Source organism: Fundulus heteroclitus, chromosome 11 (genome assembly GCF_011125445.2).
Source record: "Fundulus heteroclitus isolate FHET01 chromosome 11, MU-UCD_Fhet_4.1, whole genome shotgun sequence".
Lineage (NCBI taxonomy): Eukaryota > Metazoa > Chordata > Actinopteri > Cyprinodontiformes > Fundulidae > Fundulus > Fundulus heteroclitus.
In genome coordinates this window covers 15,036,311-15,062,775 of record NC_046371.1, presented here as the reverse complement: position 1 = coordinate 15,062,775, position 26,465 = coordinate 15,036,311, and the positions used below count along the sequence as shown (strand labels likewise).

General features: G+C 39.6%; 1 protein-coding gene across 3 annotated transcripts in view; it reads right to left on the bottom strand.

Moving 5' to 3' along the window:
• Positions 1 to 26,465, bottom strand: part of fgf13b (fibroblast growth factor 13b) — a 33,378-nt gene that overhangs the window by 3,967 nt on the left and 2,946 nt on the right. The window contains exons 1-4 of one of the 3 annotated variants that reach the window (XM_021309549.2): positions 23,620 to 24,218; positions 16,504 to 16,614; positions 4,876 to 4,979; positions 3,509 to 3,707 (exon numbers count right to left, since the gene is read on the bottom strand). In XM_021309549.2, the coding sequence (XP_021165224.1) occupies positions 3,509 to 3,707; positions 4,876 to 4,979; positions 16,504 to 16,614; positions 23,620 to 23,650 (445 nt within the window). In that variant the 5' untranslated portion in view covers positions 23,651 to 24,218. Of the gene's footprint in view, positions 1 to 3,508; positions 3,708 to 4,875; positions 4,980 to 16,503; positions 16,615 to 17,010; positions 18,786 to 23,619; positions 24,219 to 26,465 lie in introns of those variants that run through there. The other 2 variants (XM_012850619.3, XM_012850620.3) reach the window with 2 other exon arrangements.

Genomic DNA, 26,465 nt, shown 5'->3' with positions numbered 1-26,465 from the left:
TAATTAATCAGCTTTTTCTAATTTTACATTAAAACCTTTTAAATCTCTACATATGTTAGTGCATTTGATCATGACTGTTCAAAATGTTAGATGCAGGTCACCTTAAGGGAGAAGGTTAGTTACTGTTCATGGCGTGTGTTCTAGAAATCACACTTTTCCAAGCCCCACTTGTGTAAGCTGCATATTAAATTAAACCCATGCAAACATCAAGTGTGTTTCTCGTAGTCAGACTAAAGGCTATCTTAAAAGGAACAGCAGCAGATTAGTGTGAACATCGCTCCATTGTGTCAAATCTCTGCTCACAGCTAACATTGTGCTGCACAATAAAGCTGAAACATTAAAGTAAAGAAAGAATGAAAATAATGCATTTGCAAAAGACTTAATTTAAACTGCTGCTTCAGATGTTAGGAGTCCATTTTATGCCTCGTAAGTTTTGTTTTCCCTCTGGTGTGTGATGTGGCATTGGATATTTGTAAAAGTTCTGCAAAGTCACAAAGGCCACAGCGAAGGAGAGTTATTTTCTCCCATTTAAGAATCTGCTTCTGAACGGCATGAAATGCATAATAGCACTCCAGATTTTTCTCCTCTTTCCTTTTATGCATCAGCATGTGGCTAGTGTGGCACGTCTTAAGGAAGGACTAAACAGCTTCCTCCTATTACGTTTTAGCAAATGGCAGAGTGCCGATTTTCAAGATTGAGGGCATAAAAAAGACTAAAACCAAAACAAAACAGACCATTTCAAATCAGATATAAGACTTACTGTGCAGGATGTATACAATAATCTGACTTTTTTTTTTTACCCTTAAAGGACATATGGTGGCTGCGAGAAGCTTACCAAACAATCATCATGGGCACTGATTTTATATGAAAAGAATTTTTTTTTGCAGGTTTATATGACAACATACACCTTCAGTATTTTTGGAAACAATAAATAAATGCACAAATGTCAACATGTTGTGACTTTTCCCTATTCCATACATGCAGAAATATGTAGAGGTGTATCCATATGCACCTCCACTAACATCTAATTAAAGCTTAACAAATCAATATTTTTTTTTTTTGGTGATAAGCTGTATACATGGATATCTTATAGTGCTCTTTACATGTCCTGGTCATTATTTTTTTGACAATTTACTGCACATTTGTTGAAATCATGCTTTTGTGTGTAAAACTGTCTGTGTGGCGCCCTCCTCGTGTTGAACGGGTGCTCTGCAGTTTGAGGTTTGAAGCAGTATTGGTACTGGCTCTAAACATATTGTGACCTCACCCAGAAAACCCGGATAACAGCAGCTCGGCCTCTGTGGGGTATAAAAGTGTCTCTGTCTCGTACATAGCGAGTTGGAGTTGCAATAGTGAGCTTTGTGATCTTTCTATCAAATTTCAGGTTATTGATTTATTAGCTTAGTATTCACTTAGTTTATTTAGCATTTATTTACCCCATACTCATAGCCCAATCCCTCTGGGATTATTAAAGTATTTCTGATTTTGATTCTGATTCCCAGCTCTCACCCACATTTCCTGGTCCGTAAGGCCCTGCCTCCTTTTAGGCACATTTATCAAATATTAGACATGCGCAGAGTAAGGCGCTGATACGGGGGTGAGTTACGCTTTAAATGTCTGCTGTTACACTCCTATCCTGGCGTGTATGGTGACATATAGGAAAAACATCGTTTGGGTCTAAGCGTGAGGAAATGGTGAATGCTTCTGTCACATCTCTAATGTACGTGTGTGTTTATTGCACTGCTGTTCTGAATAGCGCATGTCCAAAGCTCAGGAATTCCCAATGATCTGCTTGGTCAGAACGGGGTACGTTGCATTTGCCTCGACGTCACCATCTTGTAATTTTAATCCACATTTAATGGAATTTCATTCAAATTTATTTATTTTTTTATTTGCGATGAACAGTGGTCACTATTGGTTTTGTACACTTTTATTCCCAAGACAAAAAAAAAAAAGGATTTTATTGTTCAAACAAGCTGCTTTTGGTGGGAACTGGATGTTGCTTTTCCTAATGCATTTACATAAAAAGAGGTGGAAAAATAGTATAGGAGCTCATTGATCCTTTTTGAAATTCGTTGCTCTATGAGTGCCCCTGAGTGGCCAAATGATTCTTAGCCATACAAATCAAAAAGTTGGTAGTGCCATCAGTTTCAATTTCAAACATCTGACATGCCAAAGTCAGCAAATCTTAATCAGCACATACAGCATCTGCATAGTCTAGCTAGCATGACATTGTGTAATATTACTATCGCGTCATTGCTGCAATATTAGAGTAACAGTTGTGTAAATGCTGGAGCAGTGGCTAACGTGTGGTACACATGGCATGTGAAAGCAGCAGTGCTCTTTGCCCCTCTCCCATCAGGTAAACGCTTCAGAAGCCTCAAAGCCAACACAAATAAGCTTAGAAACAGCTTCTTTCCAAGAGCTGTGAGGGCAATCGCCCCCTGATGGGAGACTACAGTCCAACGCTTTAAAATCACCCCCACTGTTACAAACCCGTCATACATTACGCCCTACTATCTCATTATCTGTTATCCGTGACTCTCCTGAACACCTAAAAAATTTAACCCTTGTTCATGGCCTGTTTGTTTTTCAGTTTTTGCCTCATTATGTGTAATGTGAAATGCAGTGGCCAAAGAGAAATTTCGCTACGGTGACAAATAAAATATTCTTGATTCTTCTCTTGATTCTTGATTCATGCTGCAGGATTTTCCTGCATGGCTAAACAATCTATTGTGGCCTGGTTTGGTTTGTAATCAAATTATGGATGCTTCAGTGTTAAATATGCAGGATGACAGTGCTGGCACGTTATTTACCTTAGGGACGCCATTGAAACACAAAGCAAATACACAATATTGGGCGATGGGTGTTATCAAGCTGTAGAAAAGCCACAGTTTTTGTAGCCATCAACAGGGTCCTGGCATATTTTTGACTTGATATTTGATCGATACTCTCATCACAGTTGGAAGAGCTTCCTATAATTTGTTAGGTTTTTGGCACAGGCCAAACATTTATGAACTAGTCAAACGTTCTCAACAGTGTAAGTATGGGGCCGTTCCAAAGGTCTAATGTTAGTTGGCTTTATCCATTCCAAAACTAGTCTTAATTTACGTTTGGGATCATTGTCTTGGTGTAATTCTTCAACTTCACCTCAAATGATCAGCTATACATTTGTGATTCCTGGAGCCAATTTGGTCTTTTAACAGGACAATGATCCCAAATCCACTTCAAAACTGGTTTTGGAAAAGATAAAGCGGGACAACACTGAGCTGGTAGCTAAGCCCGATCAGTGGCAGGAAACCAAAACATTTAAATGAGCATCATATCTGATAGCTGATAAATTCAAACTTGCACACCCAATTATTGGTTTCTGAAATCCCAGAGATTGTTGTGTCCTTTTCTGTCAATGATCAGCGTATGCAAACTTCTCACAGACACTGTATACCTTTTGAAGCAGTCCATAAAATCAAGGACATGAGTTCTTTCCCAGATTTAGCGCATTCCTTACCTTTGAGTGGTTTCGGTATGAAGTGTGCGGCGGCCTTGTTCTTCTTCACATGGTTTCCCTTCATGATTGCTCCCTCCTTGTTGAGTCCCAGGTACCACGCCCGGCCTGACTGCTGCTGTCGGTACAGCATGGAGGAGTAGGTGACGTAGTAGTTCTCAAATACCGATTCCTTGAACTTACACTCCGGGGTAAAGTGTTCCTGAGTGGAGAACATGAGGTATATTAGGACAAATTGCCTAAGAAAGGCAGCAGCTGGGTGATTTAGCAGATATGGAAAGGTGGGAGTGTTAGCTGCAGGAAGAGAGCAAGGATACAGAATGCATGTTTTGTAACAGCAGATCAGTTTAAAAACTTTCTGATCCGTCCCTCCTTTCATCCGTCAGGCGCTCCGCTCTTTGAATCATTATCTTGGCCGGGCCGCGGTTTCAAAGAAACAAGCTGCACCAACTTAGGACAGCTGACATTTGCATTTCCTTATTCCTGTGTCTCCATAGCAACCAGCTACTCCCTTGAATACCAACCAGCCCACTGGGAAAGATGGTGGCCAGGTTGCTGAGGGAAACAGAACCATATAGAAAGGATGCTGTTTCTCACTGACATGTGTTAATACAGCAGGAATATTGATTAGGTTCGTGCCGCGTGAGGCCTGAACAGACCTGGTGTGAAAAGCAGAGGACCGCGCTGCGTTCTGTTTTTCTAATATCAAGTTAGAAGATGGAACAAGCGATAGTGTTATGACAGAGTTTAGAAAAACAGCAGAAAGCACGTCGAAATATGATGGACCAGATATTGCGGTGGTGTACGTGATTGCAAAGGTGAGGGCGGGCATCGTTTTTTTTGTTGTTTTTTTCCCCCTTTTTGTTAGTTTTCATCGCTTGGTCTTGAAGCTTTGCTTGTAAGGATTGCTAGAAGTGTGTTTGTGTGTTATTGCTGTTGGTTCTTCTTGTTATTGCTTCCACACCACCCACCACCAGCGCTGAAGAGCTAAAACGAGGTGCTTGAAGCGCGGCCCTGCAGCCAACTCCAACCTTCTGGCCTGTCTGATTAAATGAAAAGCAGCAGTGTCGGGTTTTTGTGCAGGCGTGCCGAGCTGGAAACGACACGAGGACAAAAATTCAGGAGAAATCTTTTCATCAAGAATGACCAAAGGCGTACAAACAAGAGGGATGCGCAGAAGAACTCAATCTTTATAAAAAAAATATAAAGGGAAGGATAAGTTAGGCTCAGATGGTGTGTCATTAAGGTGTTGATGTGACGGTAGCGCGATAATGAGTGTTCTCACAGTGGAAGCGTTTGCTTCATTACTCAACGTGACAGAGATTTATGATATTAGTCATGATGGTGCTTTTTTTTTTTAAGTGACCTACCGAGGTGTAGACGAAGCCTTCGTTGTTCATTGCCAGGTAGAGTTTGGTCTGGACGCCCTGGATAGCCACGACACGGAGCCCCACGGGGATCAGGTTGAACACGGCTGCACACAGAGCCAAACAAACAACACACACACACACACACACACACACACACACACAAAGAAAACAAATGGATGTTCAGAGGGAGGAAACAGAGAACAATCCTCATCAATATTACCAACATAATGATACTTCCATTTTTGCCACAAAGAAGCTATTTTGAAAGTTCAGTCAGGCACAGCCACAACTGAATGGATCAATTTAGCTTCCTGGACAATTTATGCAAGGAAATAGGTAGGAATTGTCAACAAAGTTTGAAAAACATCTTATGAAAGATGAGCGAAAGCTGTTTTGATTTCTTCTTCTTTGAAATAAAAAATACAAAATTTAAGTATGTTAACGACTGGGTACAGGGCCTCTCAAAAATATTCAAACCAATTTACATTTTTAAAATCTTGTCACATGACAAACACATACTTTAATCTATTTAAAAAAAAACTGTGAAGTCCTTGGACAAGGATATAGGCTTTCCATTTTTTTTTCAAGAATGAAAATTGGCAATGTGTGGCTTGCATTTGTCACCCAAAAATTAAGTCAAAGTATAACCAAAATCATAAATCTACAAAAACAAGACCGTCCACTTTAACTGACAGACAAGTAGCCATGAGTCTCATGATAACACTAGAGGAGTTGTGGAGATTCACAGCTCAGCTGAGAGAGTGTGTTGAGGAGATAACTATTAGTCATACATGCCACAAATCTGGCCTTTATAGAAAAGTTGGCGGAAGACAGTCCTGAGAAATCCTGTTTGTTGCCATAAGCCATGTAGAGGGGAACACACATAGGAAAAAAAGGATTTCAGCATTAACATTTTTTCGATTTTGTGTAAATGTGGGACATAAACTATTACTATACAGTATATAGCCATGAACACATCATTCCACATTGATACATCACATGGTAAAAGCAGCACCATGTGATGTTTTTTTTTCTTAGGCAAGGACATATAAGCTCGTCAAAATGGGCAATGTAATGGTCCAGATTAAAGGTTATTTTTATTTGAAGTGGCCCAGCTAAAGTCCAGCCCTAAATGTGAATCAGCAGTACAACTGGGGGTTGGGGTGTGTGTTTGTTTTCTAAATATAAATAATTAAAAACACTTGTTGGACATTTTCTGAACCATTCTGACATCACATTACCTCCCCTAACCAACCCACATAACTGCTTTACAGCAGATGCTGCAAACATGCAATGCCCAACAGGTATTATTATTAATATAATTATTGATAATAATATTATTACCTTAAATGAGACAAAACGAACAAGCTATAATACACACACATACATACAGATGTATATAGTCTTCAGCTGCATATATTCTATATATACATATATATATATATATATATATATATATATTCACATGGACACTATATATATATATATATATATATATATATATATATATATATATATATATATATATATATATATGCAACCTTCAATCTCCCTGTTTCTTATGTTAGAAAGAGGGCAATGTAGTCCAACTACTCTGCTCTCCCGACAGAGACGGATAGAGAGCTGTGTACATGAAGGGGCGGAGTCATATTACACACCCGGGAAAAATATTTAGTGTGTTTTATAATCCGGTCCGCCTTATGGTCTGAAAAATACGCTGTATATGCATTAGCTACACATGCTAAATTAGGACCATACAAATCAGGTTTAGCTAATGTAATCCAGAAAGGGTCTTCATGTTCTGAGGAATGAGTCTGATTGTCCTGACAGTTTGAATATAATTTCCTCAATTAAAGCCATATTACATATCAAGTCAATCCAACGCCTGGAAAATCATTGTGCTGTTGTTTGGGAAATCAAGCTATTCTGCTTGGTTGAGGATCTTATAATTAATAAGCTGTGTCCAAATTGCTCTTGCAGAAGTGCACCAAACAGATGTAACTTTGTACCCCATGTTGTTTTCAGGAATACTATTGGTACCATTAAGTATAATCTATTTTTTCCAATGCCAGTTTGAGTCCCTCTATTTTAGGTATATTGGTCCTACTGAAGAGATAGTTTGATTTTATACAAAGGTACCTGGAGTACTAGCTTTTTAATTTTGGTATTCAGGTTGGGGCAGATTTGAGGGTAGAAGCGAGGTATTGTTTAATATGGAAATATTTCCACAGATCTGTCTTAGGCAGGTTATAGTTTTCTTTCAGATAGTTGAATGTTACTACAAGGCCGTTTTCAAATAAATTCCCTAGGCATAAAATTCCCAATTGCCGATTGCTAACAGCAGAACGGCTTCTTTGCCATCTTTATCCTGGGATTACACCATGATGCAGATGAGAAAAAGGGATTCCCCCTAATGTAGTCAATTTCCGGCAATCTTTTGAAAATTCAATCACGGGCTTATGAGGCGGCAGAAATCGGCCTGTCTGTGTTAGATCTGTGTCAATTTGAATGGGATGAATTATCTCATTTTCAATTTGGACCCAAGCAGGGCATCTTTAGGGCAGTAGTTCATATTTGGAGAGTTGTGATAGTGAAGAGGAGCAATGATACCAATCTAGTCAGGGAAGGGAGAACCAACCATCCTCTTTTCAGGAATATTATTTGGTACTATTGAAGAGGCGTTTGTTTCCTGCCAAAACTAAATAAATTGTTGAATTTGTTATATTTCTAAAGTAACTGTACTGGGGGAGACAGTAATAAAATGTTCATTACATTGTTGACTTGGGGTATTACAATCACTTTAATTACATTTATTTTGTAGTAGTGATTTGATGTTTTGGACAATGGGGAAGAGGTTAATCGCCATCATTTCCTTAATGTTAGGTATAAGTGTATCCAAGGGAACCCACCTGAGCTGCCACCCACTACAAAAAAAAAAAACTCTGAAAAGATTTAGATATTGCCATTATTTCAAATTTGGCCCAGTTAATTCTACAACCAGATATACGTATGTGAAGATCTGTAGATCCTTACTCAGTTACTGGAATGGCAACCTTGTGATTACATGTGACTAGTTAAATATCATCTACATATAAAAACAACTTCTGCTCCAAGGAACCTGACGGGACTCCGTTAGTTTCCGAGTTGCATCGTGTTGCAAATTCTAAGAGCTCATGGGTGATTGCAAAGATGAGGAGGATAGCGGGCAACTCTATTTTGTGCTTCTGTGTAAAGAAAAAAAGAGATGATATGGTACATATGTGGAAGCCACGGGGTTCTTATATAATAACCTGATCCATGCTAATATCGTTGGTCTAAAATTAAAAATAATTCTAGGTGTAAAATGAATACTCCCACTCAACCCCAGCGGAGGCCTTCTCTGCATCCAGTGGAAAGCGGCACGGCAGGATGTGGATTATTTCTTTTCCCCTAAATTATGGGCAGGAGCCTTTGTATATTATCTGGAAATTTGATGTTTAAAAATGTTTTTCACTTAATCTGACTGAGCTTGAGCTATTTTGTAACGAGTGGACAAAAATGTTAGTATCTAGAAGTGCAAAGCTAGAAGGGATGTATATCCCAAAAGACCTGCAGCAGCAACTCCGGTGGACGCCGTTCCTACAAAGTGTTGACTCGGAGGGAAAGAATGGAAATGCATGCCACACTTTACAGATTTTATTGTGGTACAAAATGAAAACTGTCTTATTTTCCTTCCACGTAATAATTATGCATTGCTTCATATTGACCTGTTAAAGACGGCACATTTTAACTCAACGAAAGTTGCCAGTTTTAAAGCGGGTACAAGTAAATTCAAGAATCAGGTCAGTCAAACAATTTCTGTCAAACGAAAAAAAAAAATCAATAAGTTTATCCTACAGCATATCTTTTCATGACAGAAAGATTTATGTCCACAGAGCCAGACTGAAAGCTTTTGGCCTTTCTCGAATGCTACAACACAATGTTATTTAGAGGGTAGTATTACACATATTGGAAGTGACTTCAAAATAATTAACTTGAATAGCGGAATAAAGTTTCAAGCTTTTTTTTGTTGTTGGGGCTATATTCCCATCAGTTGACATTTCATCTAGTTAAAATCATCAGAATATTTGATAATAAAAACTAAAAACAATGCGAATTTGGGCAAGACAGCTGTAACTCTGGAATGGTTGCAGTGTAATTCCAAGGGGAAATCATCCATGTCAATGAACACCCTTCAGCCATAATGTTACGGCCTCCCACCTGTTATTGAGTAGGTCCTTGTTTCTGGGAGCGTCCACTGGGAGTTGATATTATTTCCTTTCTGTTTGGCACCAGAAATAAGGTAGAACTTGCTTAAAGCTTTGAGGGTTTGGGGGTCATCAGATTGGTATTTAGGAAACTCGGGGTCAAAGAAAACACCACAAACTCTGTATGTGCTTTGAGTCACTTCTAAGAAGATTGTTGCAACGCCACTGCTATCTTTCAGTGTAAGAGGCTGCTTCTGTAGGGGAGTGCTGCTGCTGCTGTGTGGGAGGTGTGATTGGTCTGCAGAAATGTTTAGGTTTAGTGTGCAAAATGCAAGGGAGAGCTGGTGTGCAGTATTTTTCCAGGCAGACATTATATTATATAGAGTCCATTTAGTTAATTTATGTAGAGCCAGGATTCGCCAAAGATCCTCTAGGGAAAAATATTTAATCACAATAAAAGGAATTGTAACTTCAGTTACAATTCAAGGCATAACAGTCAGAGTAAAGTTCAAATACACACAGTTCAGTTCAAGCCAGGTCACTTCAAATTCAACACATTCAGATTAATACCACTACAGTTCAGCTGAATTTATTCAGATTCGGTAACTTAGTGGGAATTAGAAAATAGACCAGTTGGTACATTGCAATTAATGAGTTAAAGCCAATTAGTTAAAAAGCTAATTTAAAGAGACCTTTGCATAAAATGTGTTTAATGCTGTGAGCGACTGCTTTAAAATATATTTTGGCAGCGATAGATCGAGCAGAGAACAGTTATCCATCTGCCATGGCTGTTTTAACCTTATCTCCATTCACAAAGGCTTGGCTACATACTTCATTGCTGGCAAATTCATCAAATGAAATGCGCCCACTGGTTTATTAAAAGTGTGTGGTTGATTTTCTGGAACCTCGATTGTTACGTGTATTGTTTGATTATTCCATAGACAATTGTGGAGTCAGAAGGGTGTGATTAAGTTTTGACTGTCTTATTTAATAAGATGTTAATGAGACATAGGGAAAGCATGTTGAGAAAGACTGACAGGCAGGGCTTCTCTGAAACACCACAAAGCTCTGGGATCTGAGCTGCGTGCGGTGCGGACAGCTAGGGGGTCTATTGATTATAACGATGGCTGTCATTTTGATAGAAAAATTTATATGTGTCCATGAGTTCTAGTCATACCAGCTACAATTCGCTGAGTTACATTGGTAATACATTTAACTTTGTAGGATAAGAGTCACCCCTGACAATATCTGACTAGTCCTACTTCTAAGTAGCTTATTGTTAGCTTTGATACTGCATTGTTACGTCGTCATTTGTAAGTCGCTTTGGATTAAAGCCTCTGCCAAATGCATAAACATGATACAATATAATAGTAACCCCCTTCCTAAAAGCAGTTGTTGAAGAACACTAAGTCTAGCTCCAGGCTATACTCGGCTCTCAACAAGACAAGGAAACTATAGTTTGTGCAGCTCAGTATCTTGGTTTGAAAATCTGAAAACTTGCAGCGGCAGAACATTTTATCTTATTTCCTATTGCAATATATATTCACCACAAGAAGATGGTGTCCTGCCCCAATAAGAAGAATTTATGACAAGGATTAGGTCAACAAAGGAGTATTTTAGATAGAGTTATGTGACATTCAAAAAGCAACAAAACACCAAAGGCCGGAAGTTTACATGCATCCATGCCATATGTAGTTTTAAGCAGTTAATGATGCATTTAAACTGCTATTTTTCAGACAGTACTGATTATACAATATACAACTTCAACATTCATTTATACTGAATAATCAGGGGCAGGGGCTGTACAATGACGCAGTGGGTAGCAGTGCTGCCCACTGCTACCCACTGCAAGACCCTGTGTCTTTCTGCATGGGGTTTGCATGTTCTCCCTGTGCATGCGTGGGTTCTCTCCAGGTACTCTGGCTTCCTCCCACAGTCCAAAAACATGACTGTTAGGTTAATTGGTCTCTCTAAAGTTGTCCTTAGGTGTGAGTGTGTGCGTGAATGGTTGCTTGTCCTGTTTGTCTCTGTGTTGCCCTGCGATAGACTTGCGACCTGTCCAGGCTGTACCCCGCCATTGACAGCTGGAGATAGGCACCAGCACCTCTGATCAGCGTGTCGAAAAATGGATGGATGGATGAATCAGGTGTAGAAGTCTGAATCTAATGTAAGTTTTTATTTGATAAATACATGATCAAAATTACACAAAGACATACATACACCCTAATATGGTTCACTGTCCTTTAGCAAGGTGCACCGTTGACCTTATTGTTTAAAGGCATTAAGCTTTTGGCATAAATATGACCGAATATTTGGCCATTTTTTTGTTATCAACAATTGTGGAACTCATTTAAAATTGTTGGCTTTCTTGCATGGACACAACTTTTAAACAGAGCACATCAAATTTTAACAGAATTTGAGGAGGCCATTCATAGATTGAAAGAAATCTTCATTCGTAGTTGCATCTATACATTCCTACATTCCAATAAAATGCGTCTTCTCCACTTAACCCATCACCCTAAGGTAGCAGTGGGCAGCTCACAGCACCTGGGGACCAATCTGTGATAAGGGTCTTGCTCAGGGACCCATAGTAACAGTCTGCAGGGTTCGAACTGGGTTCTTGCAGCTTTCACAGAACATAAACGCTCTGCTCGAACCACTAGGCCATCACTACTCCCCAAGCCAAAATAACTTTGGTTGTGTATTTGGAATAATTTTCCTGTTGGAGCATTATGTCAATTTTTTAGCTGTTTGAGCTAAACTGTCACCATTGTATGAAATAAAATGGTTTATAATGTTTACAAGGAAGAATCCAGGAACCACCAAGGCTCAAAACAGACATAAAGGAAAAGATGCTGGAACACCAGTGTCCACAGTGAAGCGAGTCTTACTGCGGCATGGACTGCTGGGATGCTGACCAAGAAAGGGGCATTTCTCAAACAGGACCACCTCCAGGCACAACTTCAATTTGTAGCTGTCCACAAGGACAAGGCCAAACGCTTTCTGATTAAAAGTTATTTGGTCACAAGTACACGAAAAAGTGGAGGAGTCAATGCAAGGCTTTCAAGTGGGTGAAATAACAAGGGAGGGTGACGACCTCCAAATTACACATCTTTGCTTAAAACAAAGCTAGGTGCTTTAAACAACGATCCCAACGGGCTAACACGAAGGTGCAGGAAGAACCTGTCAAAAAAGTGGTGGTGATTATTTTAAAGTCTGGGCCATGGCAGAAAACATATTGGTTTCATTGAACCGTCTTATTTCATATACGAACATATGTAAAGATAATCCACCCAGAATTATGTCAGATGCTTGGCTACAAAACCACGTGTCATTGTTTTTCATTTATTATTTTTTGCAACTGTATGGGCGTGCCATAAACTGTTGGACTTTGGTTTACTTTAGTTACTTTAATTCTTAGCTTTTGAGGATCTTGTTCTTAGATTCTGCTAAGTTATTGTTTTGATGTGCTCTGTATTGTTTTCAGCCTCCGTTGCTTCTAGCCACCTGCCTCCCAGCTGCTTACACTCAGTTATGCAGTCTCGCCTGTTCCTTGTCTCAGTAATCATTCCCCCAGCATTTATATACCTCAGGTTTCTCTCCTGCTGTTTCTCACTCGTCATTTTGTATCGGTTATGCGTCGTGCTGCTACTAAACTTCAGTTGCTTTTAGTTTAGATTGGTTTACTCATTCAGCTTTCTGCTTGGCTGCCTGCTTCCTTGTATCTCAGTCCTCACAAGGCATGACAAAAATGCAGATCAAAACATAAGAAAAGGTGTATGTATAGGTTTGAGTCTGTATGTACAACTCAGACCTTTTGTGGAATATAATTTGTTTTTGCAATTTAAGCTTGTATTCCTAATTCTTTGTAGTTTCCTTGTAAATGCGTTGAAGCTGTCCGTTGTGTAATCACTCCAACCTGGTAAAATGTTTCAAATGTTCTCTAAAAAAAATCCTAAATTAATTTGACATTCACATCCCTGATGAACGTAGGGCACAATAAATACCGTCAGGGGTATTTATTTGTGGTATTTTTCGCATTCATACGGAAAAGTCACTGCAGTAGTCTATGAGAAGCTGTCGAAAAGATGTGATTATTTCTCGCTGTTTTATGCGTTGAGCGTTTATTCAATTACAGTCAATCAGCCAACCATGTTCTTTTTAATAACTGCGGTTGTTTGGAGACTTGGATTACAGGGATTATCTTTCCAAACGCCCCGACACGGGTGACCAAGTTCATGTAGGAGTTTACATGATGCATACTGCATGGAATCATTTAATTAAACAAAACACTTCCATGTGTTTTGCTTTTTGCTCAGAAGCCAGTGGCCTGAAGAGAAGCAGATTATTCAAAGATGCAGCCAAATCAACTGTGCACTAAATAACCCAATTGCCATCTTTAAAGACAGTAGAATTTAGCTGTATCAGTGTAATAGTTTTGTAAACATATATTTGTAAAAGGGACCGGGGAAGATGCAACAGAAGCAGTAAGGATAACAATTTTTTTTCTGGTGCAAAATCGTATTTGTCATTATTTCTGAAATCGGAAAACCACACCATGTTTTCTGTTGATGCTTAATCAATTAATTTAACCAGCCAGCACGGATAGATTGTGCCGATAGTGTTGCCACCTGACATTTAGCGGGAAAAACGTGCTCCATCTTACTAATTAAATGAGCGCTTGACATATTGTTGAGTGACTGTCTGAATTAAATGTTCAGGATCAAACACGTTTCCACAGAGTGACGTTTATCTTTAAATTGGATTTATCCAGAGTTAGATGCTAACCCCAAAGTGCTTTTAAAGGTGCTAAATTAAATCAGCCTTTGCTAGATACCAAACCTTTGCCATAATGCAATACTCTTCAATGGTGTGAAGTTAAATTGATGCAATGAATAGGGAGAGTACAAAACAGGGGATGTTTTTTGTTTTTCCATTTCCTGACTCTAAATGCCGTATAAAGCGTTCTTGTATTTGAGAAAGAGGTCTGTTGGAGCAAGAATCCAAATTTGGAACCCTGCTTTAGATAGTTTAGCAATGGCATTAGACGGCTTTAAAGCTTGCTAGAAAGCTGAGCTGTCATTTTAAAATTATTTACTTTTTGAAGATTCAAATTTCAGAGTATCCTGTCGCATTCTAGCCAAACTTTAAAATAAACACTGAAACTTTACTGTGAATTTATGGCACTTTTATAGGCTTTAAATATGAAACCAACAATGGTTACAAACTACAATGAAGATGGACAGCTGGATGATTGGACAGAGTCTACATATACCTGCTGTTCTGATGCAAATATATATCTGACACTGAATTTTTATGCATACCAAGAAATCTATTTTAAATGCATGATTTTCTTTCAACTTAAATTAGATTTTTGAGCTTCCTATTGAGCTGCTTACCGACTAAGAGAAAAGGATTTTATACACTGATTTTGTTCAACCCATCATTTTGTTCAACGTGCACGGGATGCTTTCATTTGGGAATTAAGAAAAAAACCTGTGGAGTCCCTCAAGGCTCCAGTCTCGCCCTCTTTTATTTAATATGTGCATACTATCCTGAGCACAGATTGTAAAGTATTACAACATATTTTACTATTTGTAAGCTAACGACAAAAAAACTTTACATTTCTGTCAACAGATGACAGTTCCTTACAGTTACCAAGTAAATGTGTCCATGGCATGAGTAAGTGAATAGGCCAGGCGCCTGCACAAATACTCAGTTATCCAGGTAATCATAACAGCAAACAGCCTTAAATCCAAGGCAACCGGACTCTAGCTCAGCTTTTCTGAAAACGTTTCGAAACCTATCCAGACGTCTTTGTCAGTTCTGACGGCTCGCACTTCAGCAACCTGTAGTTGGAGCACTGCCCATCCTCCTAGGTGCATTCCAAGTTATCAGTGGCCCACGTCTCACTCTCTTAGGTCGTTAGGGGCTATTGCTTGGTGTGAATGGAGGACTTGGTCACCTGAATCCTAATGAGACTGCTGATGTAATTTCTTTGGAAGGTTTTGGATGATCAAGCTCTACACACTGGGCAGTTGAACGTGTGATCCTCCCCTCTGTTCAGTGTTGGCAGATGTATGTATGTATGTATGTATGTATGTATGTATGTATGTATGTATGTATGTATGTATGTATGTATGTATGTATGTATGGATGTATGTATGTATGTATGGATGGATGTATGTATGTATGGATGGATGTATGGATGGATGTATGGATGGATGTATGGATGTATGTATGGATGTATGTATGGATGGATGTATGGATGGATGTATGGATGGATGGATGTATGGATGGATGGATGGATGGATGGATGGATGGATGGATGGATGTATGGATGGATGTATGGATGGATGGATGGATGGATGGATGGATGGACGGACATTATTCTCTTCCCAGCTAGCAAAACGTTCAGTGAATGTTGTCTGAACGTTAGCTCACCTAGGAAAAAAATGCTTTTGCTAGAGTTCTATTTAATCAGTTTTTTTGTTATCTTGTACACCTTTAAGCTGTCCATAGTTATTTTTAACCAAATCTCTATTGTGGTCTTGTTTGAAAAAGTGTGCACTTCTGACGTTCACCAGAAGCTGTCTAAACGTCTTATGGGCATTTTTATAAAATGTGATCTTACAGATCTTCCATGCTGCGATATAATGTGTTCTTCTTGCCTAGTTCAATCACTTTGCCTCTGATACAGCATTAAACATTTATAAGTGCCAGTTTGTGCATTTCTTTTTCATCAGTGCACCAACTTAGTATATACCAAACAGGACATACCAAAGAAAAACATTTGTGTTGGTAATATATTAGTATGGTCAAATATTTTATCACAATTTTTAATATATTTTTCATGATGATTAGCAATGATCAGTTGTGATTCTGTAATAACATAAGTTTTTAAACTAGAAACTATATTATTATGGCACTAAAATATGTTAACTGGGAAAATATTTCTGTTTGTGTGTGTGCAAATGTTGCTCCTAACCCTTCACTTCTAAGTGTTCTCCTGAAGAATCTGTTTCTCAGGGCTGAAACATCAGATCCTTTAGCCCTCCCAACACTCCGCAGAAACATTTGAGACACCCTGTCCCTTTTTGTACATGGTTGCAACAAAATAGCGCACTTTGATAATGAAACTAATTTTCAAATATACTTGGGGTATAGCGATGAGGTCAGACTATATACTATATATAATATGTCAAAAGTTAGTCCAGTAATGTTTCATTATTTGACTGTTTTATACATCAGAATATATCAAACTAAAATTTCACCTTTTTTACTGGCAAAAAAATATTTTAGAGAAATACTACATAGTTTGTTTCTGTGTGTTCTTGCTTGGTAAGAAGACAAGACAGTGGCATGCATTAGTGCCAAGGGGAGAAATGGGATCCAGCCCTACCATAGGCGCTGTCCTCATCCTTGGTTCCATCGATGGTGCCATCCGACTGCATCTGTAGCTGGAAGCCCTGGCGACTGGAAAGCCTGGTCACTATGCCCTTTAGCTGGGGCTCTGAAAGAGAGGAGAGGAGAAGAAAAGAAAAACACATTCAGATGCACTGTCAAAGCCGGGGACTCTCCAGGACGCAGGAAGTGTTTGTATCTCCAGTCTTTGCTGCTTTTATTAAAACCAGATGAATATGAAGTGATGTCACATGACAGACCCGCAGACTTCTTTTTGCATGATGTTCGCAGACACCTGCTGCTACAGGACTTCCCGGTGGGAAGAAATAAAGTTAATTCAAATGCATCCTGTGCATTTCAACCTCAATAACACCAAAGCCTTCCAGATGGTGACACATGAAGAGATGATGAGCCTGCCTTAGAGATGAAGGAAAAAATGGTGTTGGATGGGGATGATGATGCTGATGGCTGGTTCTTTCAATCCCCCCCCCTCCCTGCCTCAAACCTGGTGGTCGCCTTCTCTTCCTCTTCTTCCTCGATCCAAACAATTTGACTCGAGAAAATACATTCAGCTTGCTCGGCTTCTCGTTGGCACCCTTGCTGTTGCTCGGACTGCTGCTGCCGCGGCAGGCGTTCGCCTTCTCCCGCTCCCTCGCCTGCCGCTTCTGGCGGATCAGGGAGCTGGCGATCGCCGCTGCCCGGGACATGCTGCTCACCCCGGCGGCGTGAAACGAGGCTGTGCGTCCCGGCTGGAGGGAGTGTTCGCGGACAAGCCGGTATGGGTGTGCGTGCCTGTGTGGAGAGGGGGGTAAAAGTGAGGGGTTCTATGCCACCCACGACTCAGTTCGCATCACACAGTGGGCCGGCGAAGGCTCGCAGATGTCCGCGGGGCTTGTTTTGAGAAAACATCCAGAATCCTCCATCGGCGCGTCCGGGCGCCTCATGGAAGTAGGTGCAGAAATGTTCCAGCGCCTGAACCTTAACGACGCCGCCTCCCATCCCCCAGGGAGGGGGGTTGGTGGGGTCTTGAGTGGAAAAAACTGTCTGACAACCCACTCAGGTGATTATCTTTTTTTTTTCTTCAAAGTGTCCCGAGATAGTGTGGCAGAAGACCAGAGGCTGCGTAAAGACCCACTCTGCGTCCAAGTGACGAATCAACAGCTTCTAAACTGGTGTGAACGGCGCCGGCTGTTGTTGTTGATGATCACTGCAGCTGCTGCCTCCTCTGCTCCTCTTCTCCTGCTCCTCTCCGCGGAGACACTCCGCTCCTCGACGCTGTCCGCGACAGAAACGTTGGAGCCGCAATGTTTGTCAATGAAACGGCTCGGGGCGCCATCGGCGCGAAGGGGATCATGATGCTGCCGTGCCGTTCATAAAACTGCTGCAGCCCAGCCCGCTCAGAAGAAGAGGAGCGACGGAGCGGGGTGGAGGGGGGTGTGCTGGCATAGGGGGAGGAGGAGGGGGTGCAGGTGGGGAGTGGGTTCTGGAAGCTCTGTGTGATATAGGACACCTGTAGCCCTGCACCCCCACGTGGCATTATATTTACATGTTCCACTGATGTGTGATAGGCAGGGCTAGAGGGGGTTGGCATGGGAGGGGGGGTTTCTGGTAATATATGAGGAGGAGAATATACAAGAAAAAAATAGGAGGGCGAGGCGAGACTGAATGAATGAGCGGAGGAATAATAGAAGAGGAGGGGTTGAGGGAAGAAAATGAGATATTGAGTGTGACTGAGTGAGAAAGCAGCAAAAATGAACCCACCAATAGGATTAAAAAGTGAAGGATGGATGAAAGAAAAGGGTAGAGAGATTGTGTGGATAAGAAAGAGTCACATTCATGTGAAGGCACTTGAGAAAATGTAAGGAATAATGGCAGACAGATGCACCAATCAGCCGGAGATTGAAGTCAGTCAATTTCCCACGGTTTCTCCATTAGTTCAAGTAATAAAAGAAAATCTATTTTGCTATTAAATGCACACAAGCTAAGAGCTTCCTGCATGTTCACTCTATAACAAATAATCAGCCAAAAGAATGTAAGCTTATGTAGTTCTGAGTTTATTAGTTGTTTTGATGTATAAATAGGGATACAGGTTTTTTTTTTATCTTAATAATGCATTTGGAATAACCAGTGCTTCTATCAAGAAACCCATAGCACGCTTTCCCTTTAATGTGTGTCTTTACAAAAAAGGGTCAAAATATTAGTCAGAAATCTGTTTTGGCCACAATAAGTCTGATCAGTCCATCTATGCACCAATTGATCCATCCATCCATCCATCCATCCATCCATCCATCCATCCATCCGTAAAGCTGATTCCAGCCAATTGGATCCCTTATGTTATTCTTTCAGTCATGATCCATATGTCATGATCATAAGTTAGACTAGTAAATCAAGAACTTTGCTTCTTGGCCATCTCTTTCACCACAACACAAAGTGCCCACAATATTGTAGATGTGGCCCACATCAGTCATTCCATTACCCGCTCCATCCTACCATCACCCGGGATCAAAGCACCAAGATATCTCCATATAACCGCAACCTTAAAGTGGTTGGAGCACTTCTACAGGTTCAGAACCTAAATAACATTATTTTACATCTGATCTGACTGTTTAAGTACAATCATGTAAGTACATGTTCATGCACTCTTATTTAATTACAAAATGTAGCTTATTCTGTCAAATATGGCTACTTGAGAAAAATGTGCTTGACATGCATTAACTACATAGCCTCTATATACAGTAACGTTTTAATTTTTCCATTGTACTAAATACTAAATATATAACTCATAACTAATATAACCCATCGGAGTCGAGAGAAGCATGACACATTGGAATCACTGGAGTTGTCCAACAACCTCATCAATCCTTTTGAGACAGGTTTTTTATAAAAACCTTATGGCCAGATAGAAAAACAGAAAGAAACAGGAATATAAATAGATACATATTTCCTAAACCATTGGAAATTGTGTTCCTTGTCACCACCATCCAAATTAGTTTAAACTATGAACTAGGGGACTTCTGAAACCAAGCTTTCGCTCTTTCACAGGACCTAATGCCAGCCGTATAACTCCACTCTTGTACCTCTTCTAGTGTCATTGACCAAAATAGACAAAAATCAACTCACATTTTTAAAAAGGTGGTGAATTTAATGAAGTCCACCTGTGGGAATCCATACTTTTTTCTCCAGGCTTGTTTTCACTGGCAGTGTACTTTTGTTAGTTAAAAATACACACCACTGGATAATGTCTTTAAAACAAAGAGGCAGGGCCTCTAACTGCCTTTTGGTGCAGCGAATAACCACTGCAGCTTCAAGGAGGAGGTGAATAACAGGGTGAGCAATTCAGATCAGATGAGGTGTCATTTTCTAGACATTTCGTTTGCATTAGCACTTGAGTAGAGACAAGCACAGAGCAGCAATCAGCTACTTCACGCATGTCTGCTGCCTACAGGCAGCCCCCATAGGAAAACAGATGCACAGCTGTTCTAGCTGGATACAGCTAGTATGGAGGAGAACAAGAAAACCCAAAAGATGGAGAGGACGTGGTGGACAAGGGGCTGACAGTCTAACAACCAAGGTTAAGTTGCATAATAGAAGCCAATGCGTTTTGTTCTTCAAAGGAACAGATGCTGAAAATCATTAAGCAGTGACTGTAAGGACTAAATGACACGGCTTATGACCTCCTGTGGGAATAAGTTGCAGTAGAAAATAGTGATAGACAGTGGAGTCTTTAAGCCAAAGCTACGTCTATAATCTAAAGACTCTTTAAAATGAGAGAGAGGGAGAGAGAGAGAGGGAGAGAGAGAGAGAGAGAGAGAGAGAGAGAGAGAGAGAGAGAGATTTCAGCTGCTCTGTTATTCAGAAGTTGTCACAGCAAGTCATTGCAACTTGCACACAGACTTAGCAGAGTTTTTTTCACCAGGTGCCCTTCCTGACGCAACTGGGATTCAAACCCTGGTCTTCCAAATTAAAGTCATGGATTTAATTCACTAATTAAGACTCTAAAATGGGAAGTTAAAGGTTTTCAGTGTAGCTTCAATTGACTATGTGGAATCAATTAATGTTTCCTTACCAATAAAAACACAGAATCTCACAGAATGGTTTGAGTTGTTGTGGAAACTATTCTGAATGTAAGTTGTTAGAAATATGAAACATTCATCTAAATGGTGGTCACAACACAAATCGGCCCTGAACCTAGATGTATTTTTAATTGCCTTGTGCTTTATGGTGCTAAAATACGTGACAAGTAACCAATACCACATATTATAAATGGTTATTGAAGCAGCATCTCTCCAACCACTGAGCACAGTAAATTTCAGACTAAAACACTTTAATGTGGTTATAGAAAGGAGGAAACACGCTCACAGCCTCTTTAGCTAAATGCTCAATCATTCCATTTTATTGGTCTCATTACTGTTTCTTCATCATGTCTTATCTGAAACTCCCACTCACTTAACATCCGAAGTACTTACTATACTGTTCATACTCCACAAAGCCAGAACAATTTCTGTTACATTTCTGAGGATTTTGTTTAATAGACCAACACAAAGCAGCGAATAATCGGGAAGTTGAAGGGAAAGGTTATATGGCTTGTTAGATAACTGTTCTCTCTTGTAAATTAAAACTTCTGTCTTAATGAGACTATATATGTAGATAAAAGTTTAATGATAATAATAATGAACAAATGGAATCACGAATACCAAGGAACATACCAGACAGGTCAAGGATGAAGTTGAAAAGAGGTTTATAGCAGGGTTATAAAACAATATCCACATCCTTGGACATCTCACAGATCACTGTTCTGTCCATAAGCCAAAACTTTAAAGATTATAGCACAACTCCAATCCTACCATGACATGGTCATTCAGCTGAACTGACAGTCCGGGCAAAAAGAGCAGGAAAGAGATTAGATGCTAAAAGGCCCATTAACTTTGAAGGAGCTGCAGAAATCCACAGCTCAAGGGGAGGTGATTTATTGATGGAACAATTGGTCATGCACACAGAAAATATGGCCTTTGTGGAAGATATGCAAGTTTTTAGAACCATGTATGGATCCCGACATGGAAAAAGACACTCTGCTTAGGTGAGACAAATATTGAACTTTTTGTTTAACACACAAAACACTGTGTGTCAGAAAACTAATTCCCTGAGCACACCATCTCCACTATGAAATATGGTGGTTGCAGCATCACTCTGTATGGGATGGTCTTCTTCAGCAGGGAAAAAAAGGGTGGTTATAGTTGATTGGAGGATGGATTGAGCCAAACACAGTGCCATACTGGATGAACAGCTGTTAAGAGGCTATACAAAACCTGAGACTTGTACAAAGATTCATATTCTCGCAGGACAATGAGCTAATATGAAAATGATAATATAAAGAGATAATATGAAGTGGTTGAAATAAAAGCCTAGCAACATGGCGTAGACCTCCACTACATCTTATTCAGAATCTGTGGCAATACTTACTGCCCCTAAAAACCAAGACAACAGAATTCAATCTCAAAAGACTTGTGTAGGTATAATAGCAGCAAAAAGTGGTTCCACAAAGTATTATCCTGGGTGAGGCTGAATACAAATGTAGACCACAATGTTTTGTTGTTTAACTTGTTGAAAAGTTAACTTGTTAAAAACTTTAAAAACCATGCATCACTGCCCTTACATTGACAATTGGGCGCTATCCTTTGTCAGTGTAACAAATATTTCCATAAAATAAAAACTTGAGGTTGTAATGTAAGAAAATGTGAATGCTATTACGAGGCACTGGACATGTATTAATTTAAGATCAGTGTTAACAGATCAGATTCAAGGTGACGCTAAAGAGCACTGACACCAACCAGTCAGTCAGGTTTGTCTCCAGTCGATGATAAAATTAAATGTTGCTAAAAAAGAGAGTGTGGGGGGGAGGGGGGGGGGGGGGCTGTATGGGTCAAATTTAATCAATTAACTGTTTTGAACCACTGTATAAATACAACCAGCTTCATGATCAAGTCAGATACTTTTATTTTTGTTTGCAGTTCTAAAATGTTTCCGACTGATGTTTTAATAGTTTGACCGAAGAGGATAAATAAGAGCTTCTCTCTGAGTTGGCCCAAGGCAAAACACTATTGGCAGCTGCTTAGGAAGCCCCAAGTACATTTGAAATTCTATAGGGCAGATTAAAATATGTTTGTTAACACTCATTGACAGTGATTTAGAAGTTGATAAAACAACCTTGTTCTAAAACATGATGAAAATTGTGAGGTTGCAGTTGTTTAAAGATGGTAGAACTCCTCTCTGTGCCAACTCTCCTTGATTAGTTCTAGTCACAGTAAATCCGGGGAGCTTTAACCTCTGATTTGAACTGTTCCTTTGAGAAATTCGTTGTTAGCTGAACAATTTAAATTTTAAATTAAGCAAAATGTGAAGACAGTTTAAAATGGACATCATTAGGGGTGCTTTGGTGGCTGGTGGACAATGACCTCTTAAATAAATTCTGCATAGGGACCAGTACAACCTGAGTAGCTCTGGTTTCTCTCAGCAGGCTAAGTATGAAAGCAAATATATTAGACCAACTGTGAAAAACTGAGACTTTAGAGTACATTATTGGCATCAATTGACTTTTTCATCACCAGAACCTGATTAGAGAAAACCTTCCACCTCTGTTAGAATTAAACTGAGTTGAGGAAAGATTCTGATTTAGGCTTAAATTCCTACAATTAATAGAATATTCTCAAGGACAACTTGTTACTACTTTAAAACAATATTTACAACCAACAACAACATTTATACAAATCATGTGTTTACATGACCGTTCACGGTCAAGACAGAAGGGTGCGTCCTGCGCAGTTTTCAGCACCAAGGACAGCTCCTCAAGTCGTTTTCTAAGAAGGCAGGTTTTGTCCCGCGTACACCGTTGAAGTATGAAGATTTTTAAAATACACCAGTTCAACTAAAAGTTCCATATTTAAGAACAATTTGATAACTTGCACAAAAGAAAAACACAAAACCTCAAACCCAATAAGGTATTTTAGTATCTTCAGCACTAACATACCTTATTCTTAAAATCCAGATGATATCCATGCATCTTTATGACTACACTTCGAATTTCTTAAAAGTTAGAAGTTTTCCTTTCGGGCCCTACCTGAGGTTGATCGACGGAGAGGGAAAGCCATGCTGCGCCCGTGGAGCTCCTCCGCGGCCGTGTGCTCATGGCTTTTTCACTTCCTGTTGTGCGCCCCTCCACGGACAGAGGCCGAGCTATTGGAGTCCAAACCACAGACGTCCCCACGGCATTGGATCCATTAAGGCCGTGCACGTGGCGTTGACGGGGGATCATTAGTGAACATTAGAGGCCATTAAGCTGTTGGAACCGGTCATCAATGATTCATCACCAGACCCCGCTGATCTGGCACAGTCAGAGAGAGATGGAGCCAGCAGGCCATTCCCAAATCCAAGGAGCTATTGAAAAGACTGACTGCTTTGCTTCTTACATGGATTTTAGTGTTTGTAAGTGATATAAAAGTGAAGGTGAAACACTAGTGGGAACAAACAGAGGACAAACTAAATTTATAAGGACTTTACCAATAGAGGTTTTAAACTTTTATCTCTAAAACCATGAGTATATAAATAGCACCCGAACACAAGATATTGTTATGAATTTCTAATGAAAAAGTTGTTTCATAACTTCTTTCATGCTATGTTTATTCAGAAAGCATAAATTATTTTTGTTTTTTCTGTTTCATTTTAATGTAAGAAGAGGAACACTCTCTTTACTGTGAAACAGGGGGGGGGGGGCGTTTTATGTGGTGGGAACACTTCATTGGGTCTGGAACTAGTAATCTCCTCAAGATTGATGGCACTAAGAATAAAGAAGGATGTCTGAAGATTTTTCAAGTAAAGACTAAAGCTGTTGCAGCAAAACTCAGTCTGGGTTTTCCCTTTGTGTTTCAACTTGACAATGACCCTAAGCATTTATTGCTGCTGGTCTAGAATATCTCCCGAAGACCAAAGAAAAATGGGATGGGATTCCTCATTATTCAAGTTAGAGATGTGTTTAAAACTACAGCAAACAACTGCAGGCTGTTATTTATTTAAAAAGATACAGGAATGACTAATAGCATGAGAGAGCTAACTCTGGTTTTTGTGGACTAATTTTCAGAAGCTAAATAATGTAAGCTTCTGAAATAACCATGAGACATTTGGAAAAGATAGAAAAAAAACTGTAAAACATTTTTAGGCACTGTTTTCTGTTGCTCTCGTGCTTTGTTTTATCTTTTGATTGTTCGAAAGCATTAAAAAACATATTAACAAAATTAATAGTAGTGTCTGAATCCTAGACTCCAATAAATTCCAATATCCAGGAAGGCATAAAACATCTCATTTGTGTTGTACATTGAATTAATGTCAATAGTCATTCACCATTCACTTAAAGCTTTCTCAAATTAGAGGAAACAGTAAATCCACAAAATTGAGCTCCAGTGTTCTCTGTAAAAGGTTCTGATTTATTTGCATTACCCTGCTAAAGACACAAATGTTCTTGTGATCCTGTAGGAGAAAATATTTTTAGGCTTACTGGAGCTCCTTTATTGTTTTCCCTAGACTGCTTTCTCATTTACTCATGATCGGTCCTTGTTCCTGACAATAACAAAACAGTTTGCAGTGTCTGCTAGAAAATTAGAAAATTGGAAAACTGGAGGGAAATGGAAAAACCTGAAAACAAATATCCGCTGTGAATCAGCAATATCTGAACGTGGTATCTTTGTTAAACGGGAGAAAGTTGAGCAGAAACTAGGAAAGGACCTGAGCATCCTGTGGATGGATGGATGGATGGATGGATGGATGGATGGATGGATGGATGGATGGATGGATGGATGGATGGATAGATGGATGGATGGATGGATGGATGGATGGATGGATGGATGGATGGATGGATGGATGGATGGATGGATGGATGGATGGATGGATGGATGGATGGATGGATGGATGGATGGATGCCTTATTAATTCTGGGAGCACCTAAAAATAATTGAATGAATGAATATGTTATGAATTAAGTGGCTTAGCAAACAGTGACAATTAGTGAAAAAACAACCCATGTTAAAAAAAAAACAACTTTGGAAGACGTTCAGAAAGCCAAAAAAAAAAAAAAAAAGCTTTTACTGAAGTCCACTTTAAAGATTAGAAGATAGTGTGATTGCTTGGAAGGGAATTGTAAAGAAATGGGGGTTGACTCTAGATTTCACACAGTACTTTATATCATACTGTGGATCTGTTTTTTTTTTTTTTTTTAATGGTTACATCACAGCATATCACTAAGAATAGTATTTAAATGCACACAGCTAACGATGCCTCCTCTGAAGCATTAGGACAACTGTAAATGCTTTCAGTTTGCTGATGCTCGCTGTGGAAGTATACTCCATCCCACCTTTAAAGGCTAAAACACAACAGTGAGCACATTTCTATGTTGATATTCTGGATTGAAGAGTGTCTGGTGCAGCACAGTCTGCAGCAAAGACATAAAAGTTGTTGAAGGCAGCGAAGCAGGATGTTGCAGGAGAATTTGCAAACTCAGCAACTTCTACAGTAAAGCTGATAGAAGAGGGGAAAATGTAAGTTATCTGAGACAGCATCTTAGAAATAATTGCGGCTCTCTTTGAGATGAGCAGTAATTCCAGGGCACCAATTTTACAGTTGTGGCATAACGATTATCATAGCTGCATTGTATGATTACATAGCTCTATTTTGGCTCAGGCAGATTGGTCATTTGAGTTTTCTAACCTTTTTTTTCTGCTTCATGTCTCAACTGATCTGCTTTGAACTCTACCTCGAAAATCAGATAATTTCTCCAAAAATAGCTCTTTATCCTTGGCCCAAAAAGGCAAGAGGTAACATTGCCAGCAAGTACATTTTGGCTAAAAACAATCCAGGTCTGGGCAGGTGTCCAGTAAACAATCACTGCAACCTCTTCCAAAAAAAGGTCTCTGCAGCT